The sequence below is a fragment of the Lycorma delicatula genome, chromosome 2 (assembly GCF_047948215.1).
Source record: "Lycorma delicatula isolate Av1 chromosome 2, ASM4794821v1, whole genome shotgun sequence".
NCBI lineage: Eukaryota > Metazoa > Arthropoda > Insecta > Hemiptera > Fulgoridae > Lycorma > Lycorma delicatula.
The window spans coordinates 147,865,211-147,886,110 of NC_134456.1; the positions used below are offsets into that span (position 1 = coordinate 147,865,211).

The 20,900-nt window shown below is 31.8% G+C and overlaps 1 protein-coding gene across 13 annotated transcripts in view; it reads right to left on the minus strand.

The window, feature by feature from the left end:
* ATP8A (ATPase phospholipid transporting 8A1) overlaps window positions 1–20,900 on the minus strand; it is a 453,786-nt gene that overhangs the window by 103,681 nt on the left and 329,205 nt on the right. For all 13 annotated transcript variants that reach the window (XM_075356432.1, XM_075356440.1, XM_075356443.1 and 10 more), the window contains 5 exons: window positions 16,353–16,482; window positions 13,681–13,877; window positions 9,366–9,512; window positions 7,726–7,863; window positions 1,734–1,886 (listed from right to left, as the gene is read on the minus strand). In XM_075356432.1, coding sequence (XP_075212547.1) covers window positions 1,734–1,886; window positions 7,726–7,863; window positions 9,366–9,512; window positions 13,681–13,877; window positions 16,353–16,482 — 765 coding nt within the window. The remainder of the gene's footprint in view (window positions 1–1,733; window positions 1,887–7,725; window positions 7,864–9,365; window positions 9,513–13,680; window positions 13,878–16,352; window positions 16,483–20,900) is intronic.

Below are 20,900 nucleotides of genomic sequence, written 5' to 3' on the forward strand. Positions count from 1 at the left end.
TGTTAAGTCTCTCATTACTGTTACAAGAGCAGTTACAATCTGTAATGATACTGTTTGTGTAAACCCAAACCAACTTTTACACTGAATGGTATGCACAGTAAGAACGAAAGAGCAACTGGAAGAAATCTTTAACTACGAGCTCTGTGCTTATCCTTGCTCACTTTTTGATGAATCTGGATTGTTAGGGATGGGTAAGCCTTTGTAAAGTGTTGGTACCTAAAGTAAATGATCCATCTGCCAACTTTCAATAACCAGCCAGAGTTGAATACGCCTCCTCTATTGCATCATGTGGTAAAAGCCTAAAATCTTTAAAGCAATATATGTTAGCAACACACAGGCTACACTGTTTCTCAGTATGGAAAAGCTATTGTCATTTTTGATGGGAAAGAACATAGCACTAAAAATGAGTAACATACATGGAGATTATGCTCTGATGTCCATGATGTAAAAGTGTAAGATGCAATTCATATCACCCACAGTCAAGGAGAATTTCTTACAAATAGTAAAAACAAGATGCAATTGATATCTCTCCTGATGAGGCATTTACAGGAAGCAAACTCCAAAGTTCTACAGGTAAGTAGTGATGCTGACACAATGATATTTTCTACAGCTATTACAGAATCAGAGAAAGGAATTGAAGCTACAGTAATTCGTGATGAAACTGATTTATTGGTTCTGTAGATCACCCATGCTCCACCCAACGAATTACTGAACATGATGATACTAAAAAAAGGTGACCAACAAGCAAAAATCATTAATATTTTGAACATTCAATGTGTACACTGAGAAATGAAAGACTTTCTCTAAACTTTTTATGTTTTCACTGGTTGCAACGCTGTTTCATCCATTTATAAAAAAGAAAAAAGTACAAGCAGATAAAAACCTTCACCACAGACTTCATATATTCAGTGACCCTAATGCAGCAGTAGAGACTGTCGATGATGATGGAAAACATTTTTTCTTTTATTTGGATATAAAAATTCTGATAGTTTGGGTAGTTTCTGCCACCAGTAATACTTACAAACAATGGCAAAGCAGGGAGTGCACTTTTAATTCAATACTTCCTCTCACTTACAGTGCAGCATAACGTGCACTCTGAGTCTATTATCAAGTGCAGCAATGCACTACTTAGGATATCAAGTAATACTGACGTGATGAATAAGTTGAATAGGTTTAGGAATATCTGTAGGGCGATTCATAGAGTATTGAAACACAGGACAAGTAGAAATACTACATTAAAGTCACTGGCAATACCAGTGATGCTGTACAGGAGTGAGACATGGACTCTTACCAAGAGACAAAGGGCCAAATAACAGCATCTGAAATGAGGTTTCTAAGATCAATCAAGGGATGCACATTGAATGATATTTAAGTGAAGATATAAGAAATGAGCTTGGCATATTTAGTCTGGAAGATAAAACGAAGTCATACAAGAGGAACTGGTGCAATAATTGAGAACGGATGGCAGATGAACATTTGTCCCGCTTCTGTAACAGGCAGATCTGCCTAATATGAAGAGAAGAAGAAGCAATTGTACAATGTGAAGAAAGAACCACATGATAAATAAGAAAGAACCAAATGATAAATGTACACACTTATCATTAAGAAAAATGACATTTTTCTTAAACTGTCATTTATCATTTAAAAAAAGGTACAGTTAATGCAAAGTAAATTAATATGCTTAACAAATGAATATAAAAATAACACTAAAATAAATAAAAATAATAACTAACATCTAAGCTATTCTCGTTGAGAATAATAATTGGTGTTCCATGAGCAATTAATTTAGTCGAGTAACCAATATTTATAGCGGTTTCTTGCTTATCTCCGGTTAACACCCATATACTTATGTCAGCCTTCTGCAGAGCTGCTATAGTTTCAGGTACCTGTTGCAGTAAAAAAAATAACCACTTAAGTAAAAGCATATATTTTAAAATACAAAAAATCAGAAGAACGTATGCTCTGAATATGTATGTTTTATTAAAGATACAATCTGTAGAAGATGAAAAAAATTAAAAATATTTAGTGATTACAATTATTATGATAATCTTTTAATTCTACATTAGTAAATGATTTAAATGTTTAATTTAGATAAATTTTTCCCTGAAACAAAACAACTAAAGAATGTTTTTCTGCCACATTTTGGTCTGTTTTATGTGAATTAAAGTTGAATTAATGAAATTTATATTTTTATTTTCTACTGACTTTTTCTTTTTGTTCTGACCACTACGGATCATTTTTACATAGTTTTGACTTCTTTTTCTTTTATTAAGAGGATTTCATTCTTTTGCTCTGTTGTTGTTGCCTTTCTTTGGTACATCTATTCAGGTTTATACTCTTCTTTTTCTTTCTCTCTGAAAAATGTTAAATGATTTTAGATCTGTTTCTATTTTTTAAAATCAGTTGGTCTTTGAGGCTCTGTTTATGTAGAAATTAAATATTTGTTTTGTCAATCTTTGGTTGTTCATTTTGTATAACTATCCATAAAACTGTAAGCTTCTTTTCTGGATTAACTCCCCATTTTTTCTGTATGTTTGTAAATTTCTTTTTCATTTTTAAATCTGTAAATTCCATCTTCATACTTTGATAGAAAATAATATTTTAATTGATATAAAATAATTGATATAAAATATAATTGATATAAAATAAATTTTAAGAAAATTTATTTTTCTACTTTTGCTATTTCTTGTTCTGAAAAAAAAACTGCAGACATTCTGCCTTATGCAGTGCTTCTAGTAGGACTATAGTTTTATAGTTACTCAATTTGGAGCTATGACGGATTTTTTTTTGTTGTAAATGTTGTTTGTGAGATGATAGGCAGTCTCCATTTTTCATACTCTGTTCTTCATCCCATTTTTTTCAATTATATTCGGTGTTATGATTTCTCCCAAAATTAAAATTTTTTAACTCTATTTCTTTCTTGTTAGAAATTTTAAGGGTTTGAATTCTGTTCTTTTTGTCAATGAAAAACCAGTTAGTTTTTTCATAAGAAATTTGAAGACCAGCAGTTTTACTTGCATATTTGCTTAGTTTTTTAATTTTAATCTTGTCTATATCTTTTGTGAAAATTGCAATCGTAGCCTGATAATATGAATTTAAAAATTTTGTAAAAATCTCACATTATTTTTAGTAAAATTTTCTTTTAAAATTTTACAGTGTTGTTTTTCATAATTTCTTTTATGACTGCTACTGATTTAGAAGTTTTTTTTTTTATTTTACCCAGATTTCAGTGTTTTCTTTTGTAGGGTTAAAATTATAAATTTTCCATATTTTTCCTCTGTTTTGAAGTGCATCTTCACAGAAATTATTCTACTAAACTTGTTTTTTTTTTAACATTGGAGAAAATCTCTTCTGCCAACAATATAATTCTGTTTTTAAGTTTATTCCAATCTTTATCATTGATCCCTACAATTTTGTTTTTTAAATTTTTCAATAGTTTCTTCTTATAAGTTTAGTTTTTAGATGTTAAATCTTTTAATTTTAATTTTGTGGAGAAATTTTAATTTAATTTGGGAAAAGTAATGATCTGAATCAAATTCAGATTTTCTTACTTTTACATTTTAGATTTCTGTTAGGTTATCTTTAGAAATTGCAACATGATATAATTGAAATTCCCCAAGCATCTAGTTTTGACATTTCCATGTTTTACATTTTTTGGGGATTTCTTTAATTTTGTTGATATTAATTTTAAACCAAACATTTTACAGACTGCTATTAATCTTTTACCATTTATATTTATTTTCTTATGGACTGAGTATTTTCCTTTAATCTCTAAATCTCTATTGACTTTATGTCTAATAATTTTCTCAAAATTAAACAATACAAATTTTATGAGAAATTTTTATTTATTTATCGACACTTTAACAAAGCCAATTTATGGAAAACTTAAAAAGTCATTTTTTTTTTTAAATCTATTTACGCTTTATGACAATTTTCTCAGAAAATCCTAAATATATAGTTCTGGAATCAATTTTAATAAAATTAAAATATTTTATTCAGGCAAAAAACATGCAAATTCAGCAAATATGCCTCTAATCTTGGTCAAAAGAATTTGAGTATGGCATAACTTACTCTTGCACAGTGGTGTACTCATAAATTTTCCAGCACCTAAACATCTGATTTTGTATTACAAAAGACTGCAAGAATATGTTTCACAGTCACTGGCGGCTCGTTAAAAAACTTACCTTTTTCATGTCAAATGTTTCACTTTTTTCAGTGAAATACATACTTAGTGACTTATTTTGTCACTATTTGCTTATGGATATCCAAAAGTAAGAACCATTTTAGTGTGGTATTATTTATATAGTTCAGATTATATTTTTTATATTAAAATAAGGCAAACCTTTAAACATGCGAAGGGGCAATTTTTTAATTTCTCCAAACAAGCAGTACCAGAACAGAAATCTGGTGTATTTTGATACTACCCCTGCTCTTGGAGCATAATTGTGACAAATATTTCATAAAATTAAAATAGAAACAAAAAAAAATCAAAAAAAAAAAAATCTTACAGGATATACATTTGTAGGAACAGTTTTGCTTTTATTAATGTCCCAAAACAATCCTGTGGAATTATAAATCACTGTATAAATATATTTTTATTATAATAGATTTCTTATCAAAAAAGACAAATGAATAAACAGTAAGTCCTTCATTTTAAATATTTAAAACTTTATAAAATTTTTCTTACCATGAGTGTAATATGAGGTATGATAAAAAAAATACGGGCATTTTTAAATTTCCCAGTTTGTATAAGGCAAATTTTCAATTTTTTTTTTTATTGTGATGGTATGAGGGTCGTTCAATAAGTCCTTAGAAAATCCAAGAATGGCATTCACAGTATCAAAAATGGTTTGCTTTTAGTAAGCGTCATTTGTCGTTATTGTGCAGTTAAAGTTTCAGCTATATCCATCACGTGGTTTCATTGTCATAGTCGATTGAAGCAACAAGCTACTGTTTATTTAGAAAAATGGAAAAAAGTGAGTTTCGAGTGGTGATTAAACACTTATATTTAAAAGGCTTAACACCAAAAGAAATCAAAGCTGAGTTGGATGATGTTAATGGCACATAAGTTCCTGTGTTTGCAATTGGGTAAATGAGTTTAAACATGGCCATGCAACCACAAAAGATGAAGATTCTTTGTGACGTCCAATGGAAGTGACCGCCCCTGAAATGAATGACAAAATTCACGATATGGTTTTGAGTGATCAATGAATCAAAGTGTGTGAAATAGTTGAGGCCACAAGCAAATCGCAAGGTACAGTGTTTTCAATTTTGCACGAAAAATTGGGTGTGAAAAAATTTTTGGTAAAATGGGTGTCGCATTTACTCTCAGTGGAGAATAAATGCAATTGTGTGGTCGACTGAGGATGTTTTGGCTCTTTTCTGTTGCAATTCTGACGAGTTTCTGCATCAATACATAACTATGGATGAAACATGGATACAATACTATACTCCAGAGACAAAGAAACAATCAAAACAGTGGATGTTTGAAGGCGAACGGGCTCCAAAGAAGGCAAAGACAGTGAAATCGGCCGGCAAGATGATGGCCACAGTTTTTTGGGATACAAATGGTATCATCTACATTGACTTGGAAGAAGGACAAACAATAACTGGAGAGTATTATGTGTTGTTACTGTACCGATTGAGCGAAGAAATCAAGAAAAAAAAGTCCCCATTTGAAGAAGAAAAGATCCTCTTCCATCAAGAAAATGCACGGGTGACATCTGTGCAGTCTCAATGGCCAAAATTATGGAATTAAAGTTCAGTTATTACAACATCCAATGTATTCACTGGATTTGGCTCCCAGTGATTTTTTTTTATTTCCAAATTTGAAATAATGGCTTGGCGGGCAACAGTTCACATCAAACAAAGAGCTCATCGCCCAAACACATGCTTATTTTGAGGACCTTTTGAAATCCTACTTTTTGGACAGCTAAAAAAGTTGGTGAAACGCTTGGAAAAGTGTTCAGAATTAAAGGAGATTATGTTGAAAAAAAAATCTACACAAAATAATTTGTTTTTCTATCTTTTTCTAAGGACTTATTGAACGACCCTCGTACATTTGTCCTTAACGTATGTTTAAATTCGTAGCTACTGGATGCTCAGTTTATTTTTGACTGTCAAAAAGGTTACATGTGTTTTGGTATGGTTGGTGAGTTTTAACTTATAGAAAATTTGGAATAAAGAATTTGCATTAAATTTTGCTTTAAGATGGAATAAACAGAAGCACCACATTGGAAATGTTGAATGCTGCTTTTGGTTATTCTTCTATGAATAAAACATGTGTTTACAAGTGGTACAAACATTTTCAAGAGGGCCATGAAGATATTGAAGATGATGATTGTCCTGGACATCCTGACACATCAGCAACTGATGATGAAAAAGTGGGTAAAATCATTATCAATGAAAAAATTCATGGGAATTGTACCACGATAATGCACCTGTTCAAACTTCAGTCTTGTTCATGGATTTATGTGCCTCTGTGTTATGTCTATGTATAACTTTCTTACATCTATTTTTATCACCCCTATATAAACGCATTATACATTTAAAAAATTCCTTGGATGGAAACTGCAAGAGGCCTTTAACTAAACTTATTCAAAGTTACTGAACAAACTGCTTCTGAAAACTCTGCAACATAGTAATTGGCAATTTGTGCCGAAAGGTTAAGGTAGTTATGCTGAGTTTAAATGTAACCTATCTGTTTCTTATTTTATTGACTTTTAATAGTCATTTGAAGAGATAATTTTAGATTACGATTATTTCAGTAATTAGACACAATTTAAAAAAGCCACCTGTTGTGACGTCGATGGGACACTGTTGGTCAACAGCGTTGTGATAGATTTTAGAGCGAGGGTGGACTGTACGTGTTCATAGGTGATGAATGAAGACAACACCTTGTTGATTACTGAAGGATTGTTTAATTGTACGCCGTCTTGATGGTTTAAATGAATTTTGTAACATAACACTTGTAACTTATAACTTAACTTCAAAGATAGCAAACATAAGCTAAATAAAACTTAAAATAATGTTCATCCGAACAAGAATTGAGAGAGTCCATCCAGACATGACCACCTTGGGTCAGGTATGAGTGTAGACTGCTATAATATGCTACGTACAGTGCTCGAGGGAGCAGCTTGTGACGTAGAGTGGAGTGATGCTGGCGATCATAGTTTACCGTGGGCATCCTAGCCACTGTTAGGTTTCAGCACCCAAGAGTCAAGAGGGGGTGAAAATATAACATCACCTAAAATGCTAATATTTTTCATGTTATTGAAAACATACAAGGTTAATCCTGTTACCTATACCCTGTTATATCGCAAATATCTCAATAGGCCAAGTTAACCCTGTTAATAGTACAATGATAAATCACCAGTGTAATCTAGATTTGTAGTGAGTATACAACAAACAGGTTGTTGTTCATTCTTGCAATGAATGGATCATATATCCATGTTATCCTGTTTCTGGGGTTCTGATCAGTGAAAAATTGCTATGTTTCTTACAACTCATTGTTCAGATTCATGAAAAATATTACTATATAATAATTTAATAATAAGCATTTTTTTTAAATTATATTTTTTAATGGATTAAATAATGGGGAAAATTATTATAGCAAGTTTGTTAACATACATTCTAATTAACTGGTCAAGGGGTGAAGATGTTAATTACTAATGATAACTAATATTCAATAACAAAAAATTAAAATAATAAATGTTATTAATTAACCTGATCCTGGAGTTTATCTTCTACGGCAGTAGCGCCAAGTAAAACGAGATTAGTTTCTATTAGGTTGGCAGCATCCTCCATTTTAATTTCTCTGTGCTGTAGTGAAATACTTGCTTTATGATACATTTCATTCCATTCCTAAAATAAAATCCAATATTAGTTATCACTGTAATTAATACATTAAATTAATGATCAAATACAAAATAAAACTACTACATTAATTCCTTAATGATATGACAACTTGCTTCAAAACCTTTTTTTTTACATTTTATCAGGGTTGTTCAAAAGGGTTTCGGCTTGACATAGAAATGGCACAAGTATAACCAAATGACTTTGACATTTCACAAGAATGATCCTTTAGACGACATGCTGAGAAGTTTCAGATGTATGCATATAGTTGCTTGTTTCTGGGGATCAAGTAAAGTAAACAAGTTTCAACATTTTCTGAAAAATGGATAAAATTTGAAGTTTAAGCTATTACAAAGTACTTTGTTTTAAAAGGTTTAACCTAGAAAGATTTACAAAATGGGTTAGATTCTATATTAAAGGATTCTTCCCCTTCGTTTTAAACAGTAAAAAAAAGGTGGGCTCTGAATTTAAACATGGTTGTACATCCATTTCACAAAAATCTACAATGTTATATTAAATGATTTCTGACTAAAGATACATGAGTTTGCTAATATCGCAAATATATCAACAGGCTAATCTCCACAACATTTTATACAATGTTTTGATTTTGAGTAAAAAAAAATGTTTCCACTCAAAGAGTGCTGGGTTTGTTAAAGTCGATCAAAAACTCATTTGACTGAACACTTCTTAAGTCTAAATTTACTTAAACATGATTCTACTGAGTTTCTTTTATAACAGCAGAGACCTATCAGCAATCTAAAGAGTGGGTGGAGCAGGTAAAAGTGTGCCAAAGAAAGCACACTTTCTTGGTTTTATGGGATTCTCACGGTGCGGTGACTACCTGAAAAATGGTAGGAAGGACCTCAACATGTAGTACCACACTGCACTATTGTACTGATTGAAAGATGCTATTCAGACTAAATGCCCCAAACTGACCAAAAAGAAAGTGCTCTTTCTTTCACTATGATAGTACGTCTCCACACACTCATTTTGGGTTGTTGCCACTAAAACTCCATGATCTACCCTGTAAGGGATTTTACATATTGTCTTATTTGGCTTCTTCCTAAACTTGAGAAATGACTTGCTAGACAAACATTCACTTCAGATGATGAGAATTGGCCAAATCGCATAATACTGAGACTATTAAAAACTTGTCACTCACTGATCTAAATGTACTGAATTGCAACATGAAAATGTTGAAAAATAAAAAAAATTCTGAAAATTGAATGTTTTCTTTTCAGGTCGAGATCTTTCTGAATGACCTTTGTATAGTAAAAAAACACCAGTAAAAAATTCACTTTCAAAGAATTCAAAAAATTCTTTTACCAAAAACCATTTCAAAATTTATCTGGTTAAATTTTCTGACCGCTGAAATTTTTTTACTAAATATATTCTCAGGAAATAAACAAAATAAGTTCCCTTTAAGTGAAAAAGGAGTATTTTCTACAGTTAGTTTTTATATAATTAAATTAAATTAGTTTATAAACTAAGATGAGAAAACAGAAATTAACCTTATATTTCTTTTCTGATATTTCAGTCATTGCACAACAAAGTGTTCGGAGTCCAGCTTGAGCGAAATCTTCTAAATGATGTAGAGTTTGCGCTCTATAATCTTGAGAACTTGGTGATAATCTTTCATAAATTACAGTATCAGCACCCTAGAAAATAAAATTATACACATTACATATTTATTATCAAATTAACAACAATTCTGAAAGCTGGTTTTCTTTATACAGCATAGTACTTCTAGAGAAACTCCCAGATTAATTTATTATGAACAGTTTTTTTTATCTCTCAGAATAGTTTACAAATTAATGATCGGTCCCCAATAGCCAGACAAAAACTTATCTACTGAACTGCATATAATTTTCCACCATGTTTTATATAAAAACATTTATCAACCCTGTGTGAGCTGGCATTCATACATCGTGAGTCAACCTTCCAGCTTATAGATACATAAATATGTATTTGTCTATGCTTTATAATATAAAACATAAATAAAAATATAATAATAATAATAATTATATATATAAAATACAAATATAATATGACAGTAAATCAAATAGAAACAAATTTTATTTAAAAAAATGTATTTATTGAAAAATAAAAAACAATACAATTTATTTTTCTACATAGTTTCCTGCTTTAGAAATACATTTTTCCTAGTGAGAAAGAAGGTTTTTTATTACAGCATCACAGAATGATGCTGGTTGCAAGGAGCCAATTGTGCATGAATCCCTACACACCCTCATCATCTTCAAATCGTTGCCCCCCTAGAGCTTCTTTAAGCAACCCAAACAAATGAAAATCGCAGGGAAATAGATCTGGGCTGTAGGGAGGATAATAAGTTGAGTTGTGCATTTCTTCTAGTTGGAGACTGTTACAGCTGTAGTATGGGGCCTGGCATTATCGTGAAGGAGGATGGCTTCTTGAATCAGTTGGTCTTGTCTTTTGTGGCAATGTGCAGCCCTCACCTCGTTCAATAGCTCGCAGTAGTAAGCAGCATTGATTGTGCATTGCTCATGCAAAAAATTAATAAGCAAAATGCCTCGCTGGTCGAAAAAAATAAAAAAATGGTTGAAAAACCATGCCAGCTGATAGTCAAGTTTTGGCTTTCACTGGGGCTGTCTCCCCTTTCCTCCACCACTCCTATACTGGCTTGTTTCAACTGGGGAGTTAGTAGTGGACCCACATTTCATTGCAGGTGACGATCCAACTCAAAAATGCATCACCTTCTTTTGCAAACCTGCGGTCAATGGGCAAGGGACCCATCTGGCACACACTTTACGGAAATGTAAGTTGTTTGTGATGATCACTTGACAGCTCCCATAACTTATTTTGACGTGTTCTGCAATTTTGGATACTCTCACTCGTCAATCATCTTCAAGAATGTCTCAAACTGTGCGAATGTTTTCGTCTCTAATGCTGGTTTGAGGAGGGCAATTGTGTTCCTGATTTTCCACTCGTTCTCCTCCTTCCTTTAACTCTTTATGCCAGGCAAACACACAAGTCCTTGACAATATTTGGTTCCCAAACTGTGCAGTCAATCTCTGTTGTTTGAACTCCTTTACGAGCAAGAAATTTTATAATTATGTGTTGCACAGTGGAGTTGCACCTGTTGCTCCGACATCATGAGCGTTACTGATGAATTGGTTGGGAGTGTGGAATGACCGGCTCTCCTCACTTCTAATGACCCCACCCAAGCATACTAGAAGCGCAGGTCCAGTCCTACCCAGTGTAGACGCTCAGGAACAAAAATTCCGTTAATATTTGATTTACCCTCGTATATTATTACTTTATAATATATTCATAAAAACGTTATGATATGATCCTATCAATATCCTGCACTCTGCTATTTCCCAAACACAAGGTACCAAAAAAAAAGTTATAACATGAACATCATTACATGACATTAATGGCAATCCAAAATATACGAGGTACGACAATAAAGTAATGAGACTGATTTATATTTGCAAGATGTGGCAACCCTGCAGCTTTCGTAGGCACACCATCTTTGACCTTGGTCTATAAGCTACATCTAGTCCAAGCGACACATTGATGAAACTGCTCAGTCGTGAGTTGTGCTGTAATAAGTGAACATGTGTTTGTGTCTCTCGTCACAGAAATGAAACCGCAAAATATTGCGCGACGGTATGCCATTTCTTTTTGCGTTAAATCGGGTGAAAACGCGACGACAACTTACGGTAAGCTTCAGAAGGATTTTGGAGAAGAGGTTATGTCAAGAGCTCAAGTTTTTCGGAGGCATAAAATTTTTAGTGAAGGGAGAACGAATGTTGAAGATGAAGACCGCAGTGGACGACCATCAACCTCACGGACAGATGTCAACTTGACCAGGGTGCGTGAAATCGTACGATCTGATCGAAGATTATCCGTGAAAATGATTGCAGAAGAACTCAACATCAATCGAGAAACGGTTCGTCTAATATTAATTGAAGATCTTGGTATGAGAAAGATTTGTGCAAAAATGGTCCCCAAAAATCTCACACAACAGCGAGAAACACGGAAAAATGTGGCAGCCGATCTGTTAGAGCAAACGTAAATCAATCCAGATTTGTTTAGCTGTGTTATCACTGGTGATGAAGGTTGGTTTTTTCAATAAGATCCAGAGACAAATCGCCAAAGTTCGCAATGGTGCTCAAAGAGATCACCCAGACCAAAAAAAGCTCACATGTCGAAGTCAAAAATGAAATGCACACTTGTGTGCTTCTTCGATTCCAAGGGAATTGTTCATAAAGAGCGGGTGCCTCCTGGACAAACTTTTAACCGATATTTCTACAAAGAAATTTTAGAAAGACTTCGTAAACGAGTTCTTCGTGTCCGTGCCAACATTGCTGATAATTGGATTCTGCATCATGATAATGCGCCATCCCATACTGCTCTCTCAGTACAGCAATTTTTAACCTCAAAACAAATTTCAGTACTACCACAGCCACCTTATTCACCAGATATCGCTCTGTGCGACTTTTTTCTACTTCCAAGAGTCAAAATGGCGGTCAAGGGACCCCATTTTCAAACAACACAAGATGTCCAAAAAGCTGTGACGAGGTCTTGGAGGATATTACAGAAGATGAGTCTCAGAAATGTTACCATCAATGGCAGAAGCGCTGGAATAAGTGTGTGCAATCAGAGGGGAACTACTTTGAAGGAGACAATACTAAACATGACTAAAACAGTAAGCAACTTTTTTTTTTTACATCAGTCTCATTACTTTATTGTCGCACCTCGTATATAGTATCAACAGACTGACAAATGCCCTTGAATTACTTAAATCATTTATAACAAAGCATACCACTCATGCATTGATAATCAGGAATTTTTTTAATAATTTTATGAATATCTGTAAATTTTTCCCCAAGTTTTAAACAAAATTTAATGTTGATTCACAGCTCAGAAATATCAGCTATCTTGAATTTCACAAAATACAAACTGCATGAACAAACAATTGTAGTTTAATGAATAATCCCTAGGATTACTGATGTAACTGATGGCCAATTAGTCATAAAGAATGACATTTTGCACATTACCACACTTACTAGCTGATGTGAAGTCTTTTTGTGGGCACTCTGTTCAAAATATTTGGAAATTTGGAACTGACCTCATAATAAACTACTTCTTTTATACCACTCAAGTTAAACAATAATGGGTACAGTTTCACTTCAAGGTATTATATATACTACTGGTTTATGATTGTAGACATCAATGCAGTTTAAAATTTATTAAATACAACTGATGATTAAATAATAATAATAAAACAAAAGATAAAACATATCCTACCATTATCATTATTTAATTTATGAAAAAAAAAATTATTTTTACTAAATAAAATTTATAAAATAAATTGCTGAAATGGAATGTTTAATATTTTTTTAAAAATCAGGTCTGTTTTCATTTCTTATTTTACATATGAGCTCTGTTGTATTAATATTCATAAGGTATCAAGCATATTTTCATAAATAATCTTGTCATGATTTTAGAAAAAATAATCCATAGCATATAAAAATGTTCTTTTGGATGATGCAAATGTTGATATTAGTCTGAGCAAAATCTTTCTACAGTAAATGATTTAATAAGAATTACCCAAACTTTCAGAAGAATAACTGATAATACTAATAATTTTCCAGAAACTGATATACTGTAGTAGCTGGTTCTAAGTCATCAAATTATACTTATCAATACTAAAGCTTCCACCACATTAACCAAAGCAATCAAATCTTAAAGAAACACAATAAAACATAGAATGCAATTTGAAAGAAACATAAATTATTTAAATGTAACACAGAGAAAAAGTAAAAAAAGAAAACTTACTTTACAATATAACTTTATTTTTCCATTTGGAGTTCGAGTGATAACTGACATTCGTTTTCGAGCACTAGTGAACTCTAGCACATTAAGAATTTCATATTGCTCCCTTTTACCAAGAATTACAACGTCAACTGTATTTGGTGTCCTTGTCTCAAACACAAATCCGAATGATTGTGCACCTTGTAATAATGCTCGTTCATCTAAATAAGCATAAAACCATTTCCTTGCATCAGTTAAAAATAAAAACAAAACATTAACATAAATATGTGTGCGTGTTCTATGATATATGAAAGACAAAATAATCTCTTAAAATTTAAATCCTTCATAAATATTATGTACTAATATATAAAGAATTTTTAAAATAAAAAAAATGACATACTCTCTTAAATACAAAACAATTATAAAGCAAGCTATTATCATTATACAAAAGATATTTTTTTTACTCATTTAGAAATAATGTATAAAATAATTATTTAATATTTAAATAAAAAATTAATATTTTAACAATTTTACTTAATTTTATATACCTAGACTATTTAAACTAATATTAAGTTTGATCGTAACATGTATAAATTTCTAAGTTATTCTAAATTGACTAACCCTAAATTTTTAAGATTTGATCTGTTCAAGAGACTGTATCATAAAAATCTGAAGCATCAAACGTAAATTCAAGAAATCTGTTATTCTAGTCTTCCTTCAACCATAAGATCTATTTCACATAGTGAAGAGTTACCTATTCCAGTTCTGCCAGAAACATGGAATTTGATACTGATGAAGATTATAGTGATTTAGAAAATAATAAATAAGAAGAGGATCCAGATTTCCAATATAAGAACACTAAATTATTCAAGCAGAACTTAATAAACTGGTTTGCGATCTTAACTTGTGTAAAGTAGAGACAGAGAGTTACTGGCATCAAGATTAAAAGGCTAGGACTTCCTCGTGAATAGCATTTAAATATATTTTTCCATGTTAGGTTGTGATTTTACCACCAAAGAATTAGGCAACCAGAACTGCAGTACTTGTTCTTACAGAATATATTATTGTACTGGAATGATGTAAATTCTTAATTGTATTTAATACAAGCACGGTATCACAATACTATAGAATGGAGATTGTTTAGAGATTCCTCTAAAACAAGTTTTAAAGCCATTCTCCTTCACAATGGAAATGAAAAACTATTAATTCCTTTTGTTTATGTAGCAAAAATGAAGGAAATTATGAAAATATGACATTTTTACTGATTATGATACAGTATGAAAAGTATTCTTGGCACATATAAGGAGACCTAAAGGTGACAGCCATTTTATTAAGACTGCAACACGGTTATATTAATTAATGTTGTTTCTTATGTGAGAGGGACAGTAGAGGCAGGAAAAGCCACTTCATAAAAAAAAAGTCTGGTTGAAGAGAAAAGCATTGACAGATGGGCAGAAAGATTTTATTTGTCAAGCTCTAGTCAATCTGAAAAATAAGTATATTTCACCAATACTTGATTTTTGATGTTCTGCATTCCAAAAATAAACATGGTGCATCCACTTTTGAACTTTCTTCCACCTAATCTTGGTGATGTAAATGATGAGAACAAACACTTTCAACAAGATGTATCAATCATGAACACACACAACCATGGAAAATGAAGCCTGAATATGCTTGTTGATTGCTACTGGAGACTGAAAAGGGATATTTCAAAAGCTAAATACAGGAAAAAATTAATTAAATGTTACAGAGGAACTAAAGAAAAGCAAATATTAGGTAAGATAATATACTACAGTAATAATAATTCCTTGAAAAAAATCAGGTTTTCTTTAAATTCATGTCTTTAAATTCTAAAAAATCTTGGTCTTCAATTAATTTTGGTTTGTAGATTTGAAATCTACACTTACTGAATGCATGCAATAGAAAAAGATTTTTTTATAGACAAGTATAAATAAGTGTTGTTAAGTGTTAGTGTTGTCACATATTGTAAATTGTACAATATTTTAAATTATTATTAAGAATTATACAAAAATTTACAATTAATTCCAGTAAGTTAATCTGATGAATAAAGAAATATTAAATGTGACTGATTGGTGTCTTGACAATAAAATGCACTTATTATTAGTTTTCTTTTTTTAATAACAATGCAATATACAATTTATTTATTATTATTTTTTTAATTTAATGAGATATGCGGGCATCAACTGCTATGATCATTTAGCCAGAATGGAAATTTGTACATTAAGATAAATGCCATACCTGACCGGGATTCAAACCCAGGACCCCCAGGTGAAAGGGTGAGATGCTAACACTTATACCATGGAGACCGGTGATACAAATTTATAAAAATATTTTTTTGTTTATGTTTTATTATTTCTAAATTATGATTTAGAAATAATAAACATGCTACATGGAATGTTTATTTAAAACATAACTATTTAATGGGGGAATTTATAAAAAGAATAGTGAAATTCCTTATCCAGAGATCTGGGTATCAGGTCTAGACTACATATGTTACGGAGGTGGCAGTTATCACATTAATACTATTTTTAACCAAAGGAAATATTACATTAAAAGTATCTTAATTTAACTTTTCATTTACTTTAAATAATATTTATAACATTTATTTAAATATTATAAGTATATCAATATTTTCTATTTAATTTATTTATTTTTAATTTTCTATTTTTACTTACCAGGAGATGATGCATGATAAATTATTTGATTTGAATCTGGAACTTTTTCTGGAATTACTGTGTGGCAAACTGACATTAGAATCAAAAATTCTCTTATTATATTGGCAGTGGGATGTTTTTCTACTAAATTCTGTAAAGAAAATACACATAAAAAATTTGCTTTATTGATAAAAAAACAACAAATTTTTTGTATAAATAAATATATTTTATTCTGATTAAGAAATAATTTTACACTTTAAATATCACACCAGGAGTATTAGGTGTGCTTTTCCACAATAACAACTACTGCAACAGAAACTGGGAAAACCATGACCATGTTCAGAGCAGTATCACAAAAATTCAAAATTATACACATGCTACATAAATACGCCAAATAAAAAGCAAACTTGACATCAATATTCGTTAAAAATATTAAGAAGAAAAAATAAGGTAAGCAAAAAGACACACAACTCATATGAGGGAAAAACATGCATGGAAACCGATATTTGAAAAACCTTTATTAAATTTTAGGAAAGAAATTGTAATTAAAAAATTTCATAACTTAAGTAATTTTGATATAATCAATCAATTATGAAAGGATTATTTCTGGACACTTTGTTTTTTAAATAACTCCAAGAAAAAAATCCTGCGAGATAAATGTGGTGACCTAGGTGGTTTTAGATTACAAGAAATGATTGTTTTCCAAAGGAGTCGCATAGCAGCAACATTATGTTATTAGGTGGATGTGCTATTACACTGCCTTACTGCAAGTAGAAAGTGTATTTGTCTTCTAGCAGCACTTAAAGTAATTGAACATCAAGTCAGTTGCAATTCAGTTTCAGAACAACATTAAATCGGTTCATATCTTACACTGTTTCTGTGAAAAATATAGGACACTATACTTTTCTGAAAGAACACGCATCAAACTCCAATATTTTCTAAATGTAATGTAGTCTCATGGAAAATATTAGCCTTTTCCACACTCCAATATTGGTTGTTCTGGCTGTTTATATGGGCCACTTAGATGAAACCTTTCCTCATGATTACAGAAAATTTTACACAAGATCCAAATATTGCCATGAGCAAATCACATATGCCATTTGCAATAACAGTCATTTTCTGTCATCAGTCCTCACAATCCCTGCACAAGATGATTATAATATGACCATAATTAAAATTTCTTTGTGGCTTTGCAAACACTCCTGTTTGACATTCCAATTTGCTGTGATAAGGCTTCTTATTGACTTTTGAGATGATCATTCAAAGGATGCACAAATACATTCTAAAGATTCATCATTTAAAAAATATTAGCCAGCAGGACCATTTTTGTTCATCTCACATCTGAAGGACTATGCATAATATTGTTGATTAGGTATGTTTGATCAACCTCTGGCCTCCAAGAAGTGGTTGCTTGCCATGATAGTGTTGTCTATAATTATATATGTGGCACCTGTCTGGCAACATGCCATGAAGTATGAGAGATGTAAGGCTAGTCTTAACAGAGTCCAAAGATGGCATTGAGGATCACATCATCATGTGATCGCCTCCATGAACTATGTCCATGGAGGCGATGTTTGTGGTAGCAGGTATGCCCCTGGTTGAGCTACAGGTGGCAGAAAGGGTAGGAAGATCTAATGAGAGAGTCAAAGGAAGTAGCATATGAGAGTATGCTACTTGAGTGGCAAAGCAGGTGGGGAAGTAGTTGATGTGGAAAGATGGTCTTATCATGTCATCCCTGATGTCAAGAAATGTGTCTGTTGGCAGCACAGGGAGGATAACTTCTGGCTGACCCAACTGTTGATAGGCCATGGGGGATTTAATTCCTACTTATGTAGAATAATAAGGAGGCTTAACCCGGTGTGCATCTACTGCAGGAAGAAAATGTGTGCTCTGGCTGAGGACACATTTTTTGAATGTGAAAGGTGGGTCTCAGAGAGGCACAGGTGTCAGGCAGTTGTGGGACAATTGAACCCAGATAACATAACAGACAAATTATTGTCTAGTGAAACCTCTTGGGAGGCCATACTTAGAAGGAAGATGACAGAAGAGGGCCAACAGCAATAGCTGTTTGCACAGATGGATAAGGAGGGGATAGCCTTGGTATGGAGGCAGGCAGTCAGGGGCAGGGATCGGCAGAGGTCATCACTGTCATTGATGTGCTGAGGACTTTCTGATTCATTTATCTAGAACCCCGCAAGGCCACAGAAGCCCATGAGTAATGCCAAAAGGCGAATATCTGAGCTGCTGTATAAGGGGGAGGTTTTTTAGCGGGTTGAGCCCCGCACTTGCGGCAGCTGACAGAGCTTTTTCCTCCCCCTACAAAAAAAAAGTTAAATTTGATCAAGGAAAAGCTACAGCAAACTCTTTCTAGCACTTTATAAACAATTAACAACTCTCAAGAATAAATGCATATCAAGACGAAAAAGGCAGGATAGTCTTTTTATAATACAGCTATCATTGACAGACAAAATAGGAAGAAATTACGCGATTGTTATATATACAAATTATTGCTAAAACATCAAACATTATCAATCTACCCATTAGTGTCAACCTCAAAGCAAATTTCCAACTTCAGTGGATTAATGAATTCCAAGTTATGCAACTTTTTGCTCACCTGTACTAATAATAGATATTAAAAAAGAATGCAGAAAATTCAGGTATTTTAATTAGTATTATTTAAAAACATATTAATAGAGTAATACTGTTTCTGTAAAAGAGAATCTTTTGATTTACTTTAAATAAGAAACTAGAGGAAAGGTATTTTGAATGATGATAATTTATTCAAAATAAGAGCAAAACCATATTAAAATATTTTCTTGTATGCTAAAGTATAATGGAACTATTCTCCATTCCTTTCATTCTGTGCTAAAATTTTAATCTCAACATATTTACTAAAATAACCTATAATTTTCAATTACTTGTTTTACATATTCCAATCTTTTTTCCAGCAAAGTTTTTTCTATAAAGCAACTTAATAAACAAATTAATAAAACCTTTATTTCTTAATACAGGTCCCATAGATCTAGTTTGTTGTATTTATAAGATTCTTCACAAATCTTCTACTTTTTTTTTAAGACATCTTTATTTGGAATTATACTGACCTAATTTTAAAAATCTTGTAATCACATGTCAAAGTCCTCTCTATTCTTTTCCTTTTATGTTTTTCCTGAGTTTCACAACTTAAATCGCTGCACTCCACACAAATATTTTAAAAAATTTCTTTCGAAGTCTTTATCTGCTGTAACTGCTACTAGCAGATTTCTATTTTGCATGAAAGCTTTCCTTGTGTGTAACGCCTATCTGTAATGTTTCTATCCTTGTTGTTTCTTTGTCTATCCTTTGTAATTTTATTATCTAAATAACAAAATTCTGCAACTTCTGGTATACTGCCATTTAAATTATCTAAATATTTTATTCTTCATTATCCCCTTTTTTGTCATCATGTTTTAGTTTTAATTATTTTAAATTTAACCTATATCACATTTTCCTTCTTTTTCCTGTTATTACCAGGAAAAGATAATTACCATTACCTCCAGTAATTACCATTCAGATAATACTTCAGAGGATGATATGTATGAATGTAAATGAAGTGTAGTCTTGTACAGTCTCAGTTCAACCATTCCTGAGATGTGTGGTTAAGTGAAACCCAACCACCAAAGAACACTGGTATCCACGATCTAGTATTCAAATCCATGTAAAAATAACTGACTTTACTAGGACTTGGAACGCTGGACTTCCAAATCAGCTGATTTGGGAAGACGCGTTCACCACTAGACCAACCTGTTGGGATAACCTATATAACTCAATATCACAAAAATTAAACTATAAATAAATCCAATTGGTGAATGCTAACAGAAACAGCCTAACTCACAAAATTATGGATGTGACACATAGCTATTCCATCCACAGATTTATAGTACCAGTGAATGCATTAAAAATAAATTCATATATCAATGTTCAGAAAATTAAAGCAGCAATTTGTAGTCATCCTCTTTATTAAAATATAATCTTACTGAAATAACTATTGATCAATTAACAGTCAACTTAAAATAAATTAAACTTGAATAATTTAAATAAATAACTTTAAATAATTTCCAATTACATATATAGGCAACTGAATAATAAATAAAATCCATTAAAAACAAGAATAAATACCCATTCTATCTAAATAAATTTGATACATAACACAGAAGCAGGTCAAGCTATGCTCCATATATCCTTTTATTTTGAAACATGCAGCTACCCACTGAACATCACAATGGTTGAATAGAACACAAGCAATAAAAAATGAATTGCCCATCCTTTGTAAAGTAATTAAAATGAATTATCTGATCACATATTCGTAGAGTTATGCAAATTTTTATGCTCAACCTTCATTTATCTTTACATTTTTGGTCATTGCTCAGCCATCTAAAGTAAAAATGTAATAAAAGAGCATTACAGTAGCGTGTACAACCTTCCATGGAAGAATGTAAGAAATCAGCTTTATCATTTCATATTTTGGTTGTACACGGGCACATATGCGCATGCACACACACACACACACACACACACTATTTAAAGGCATGA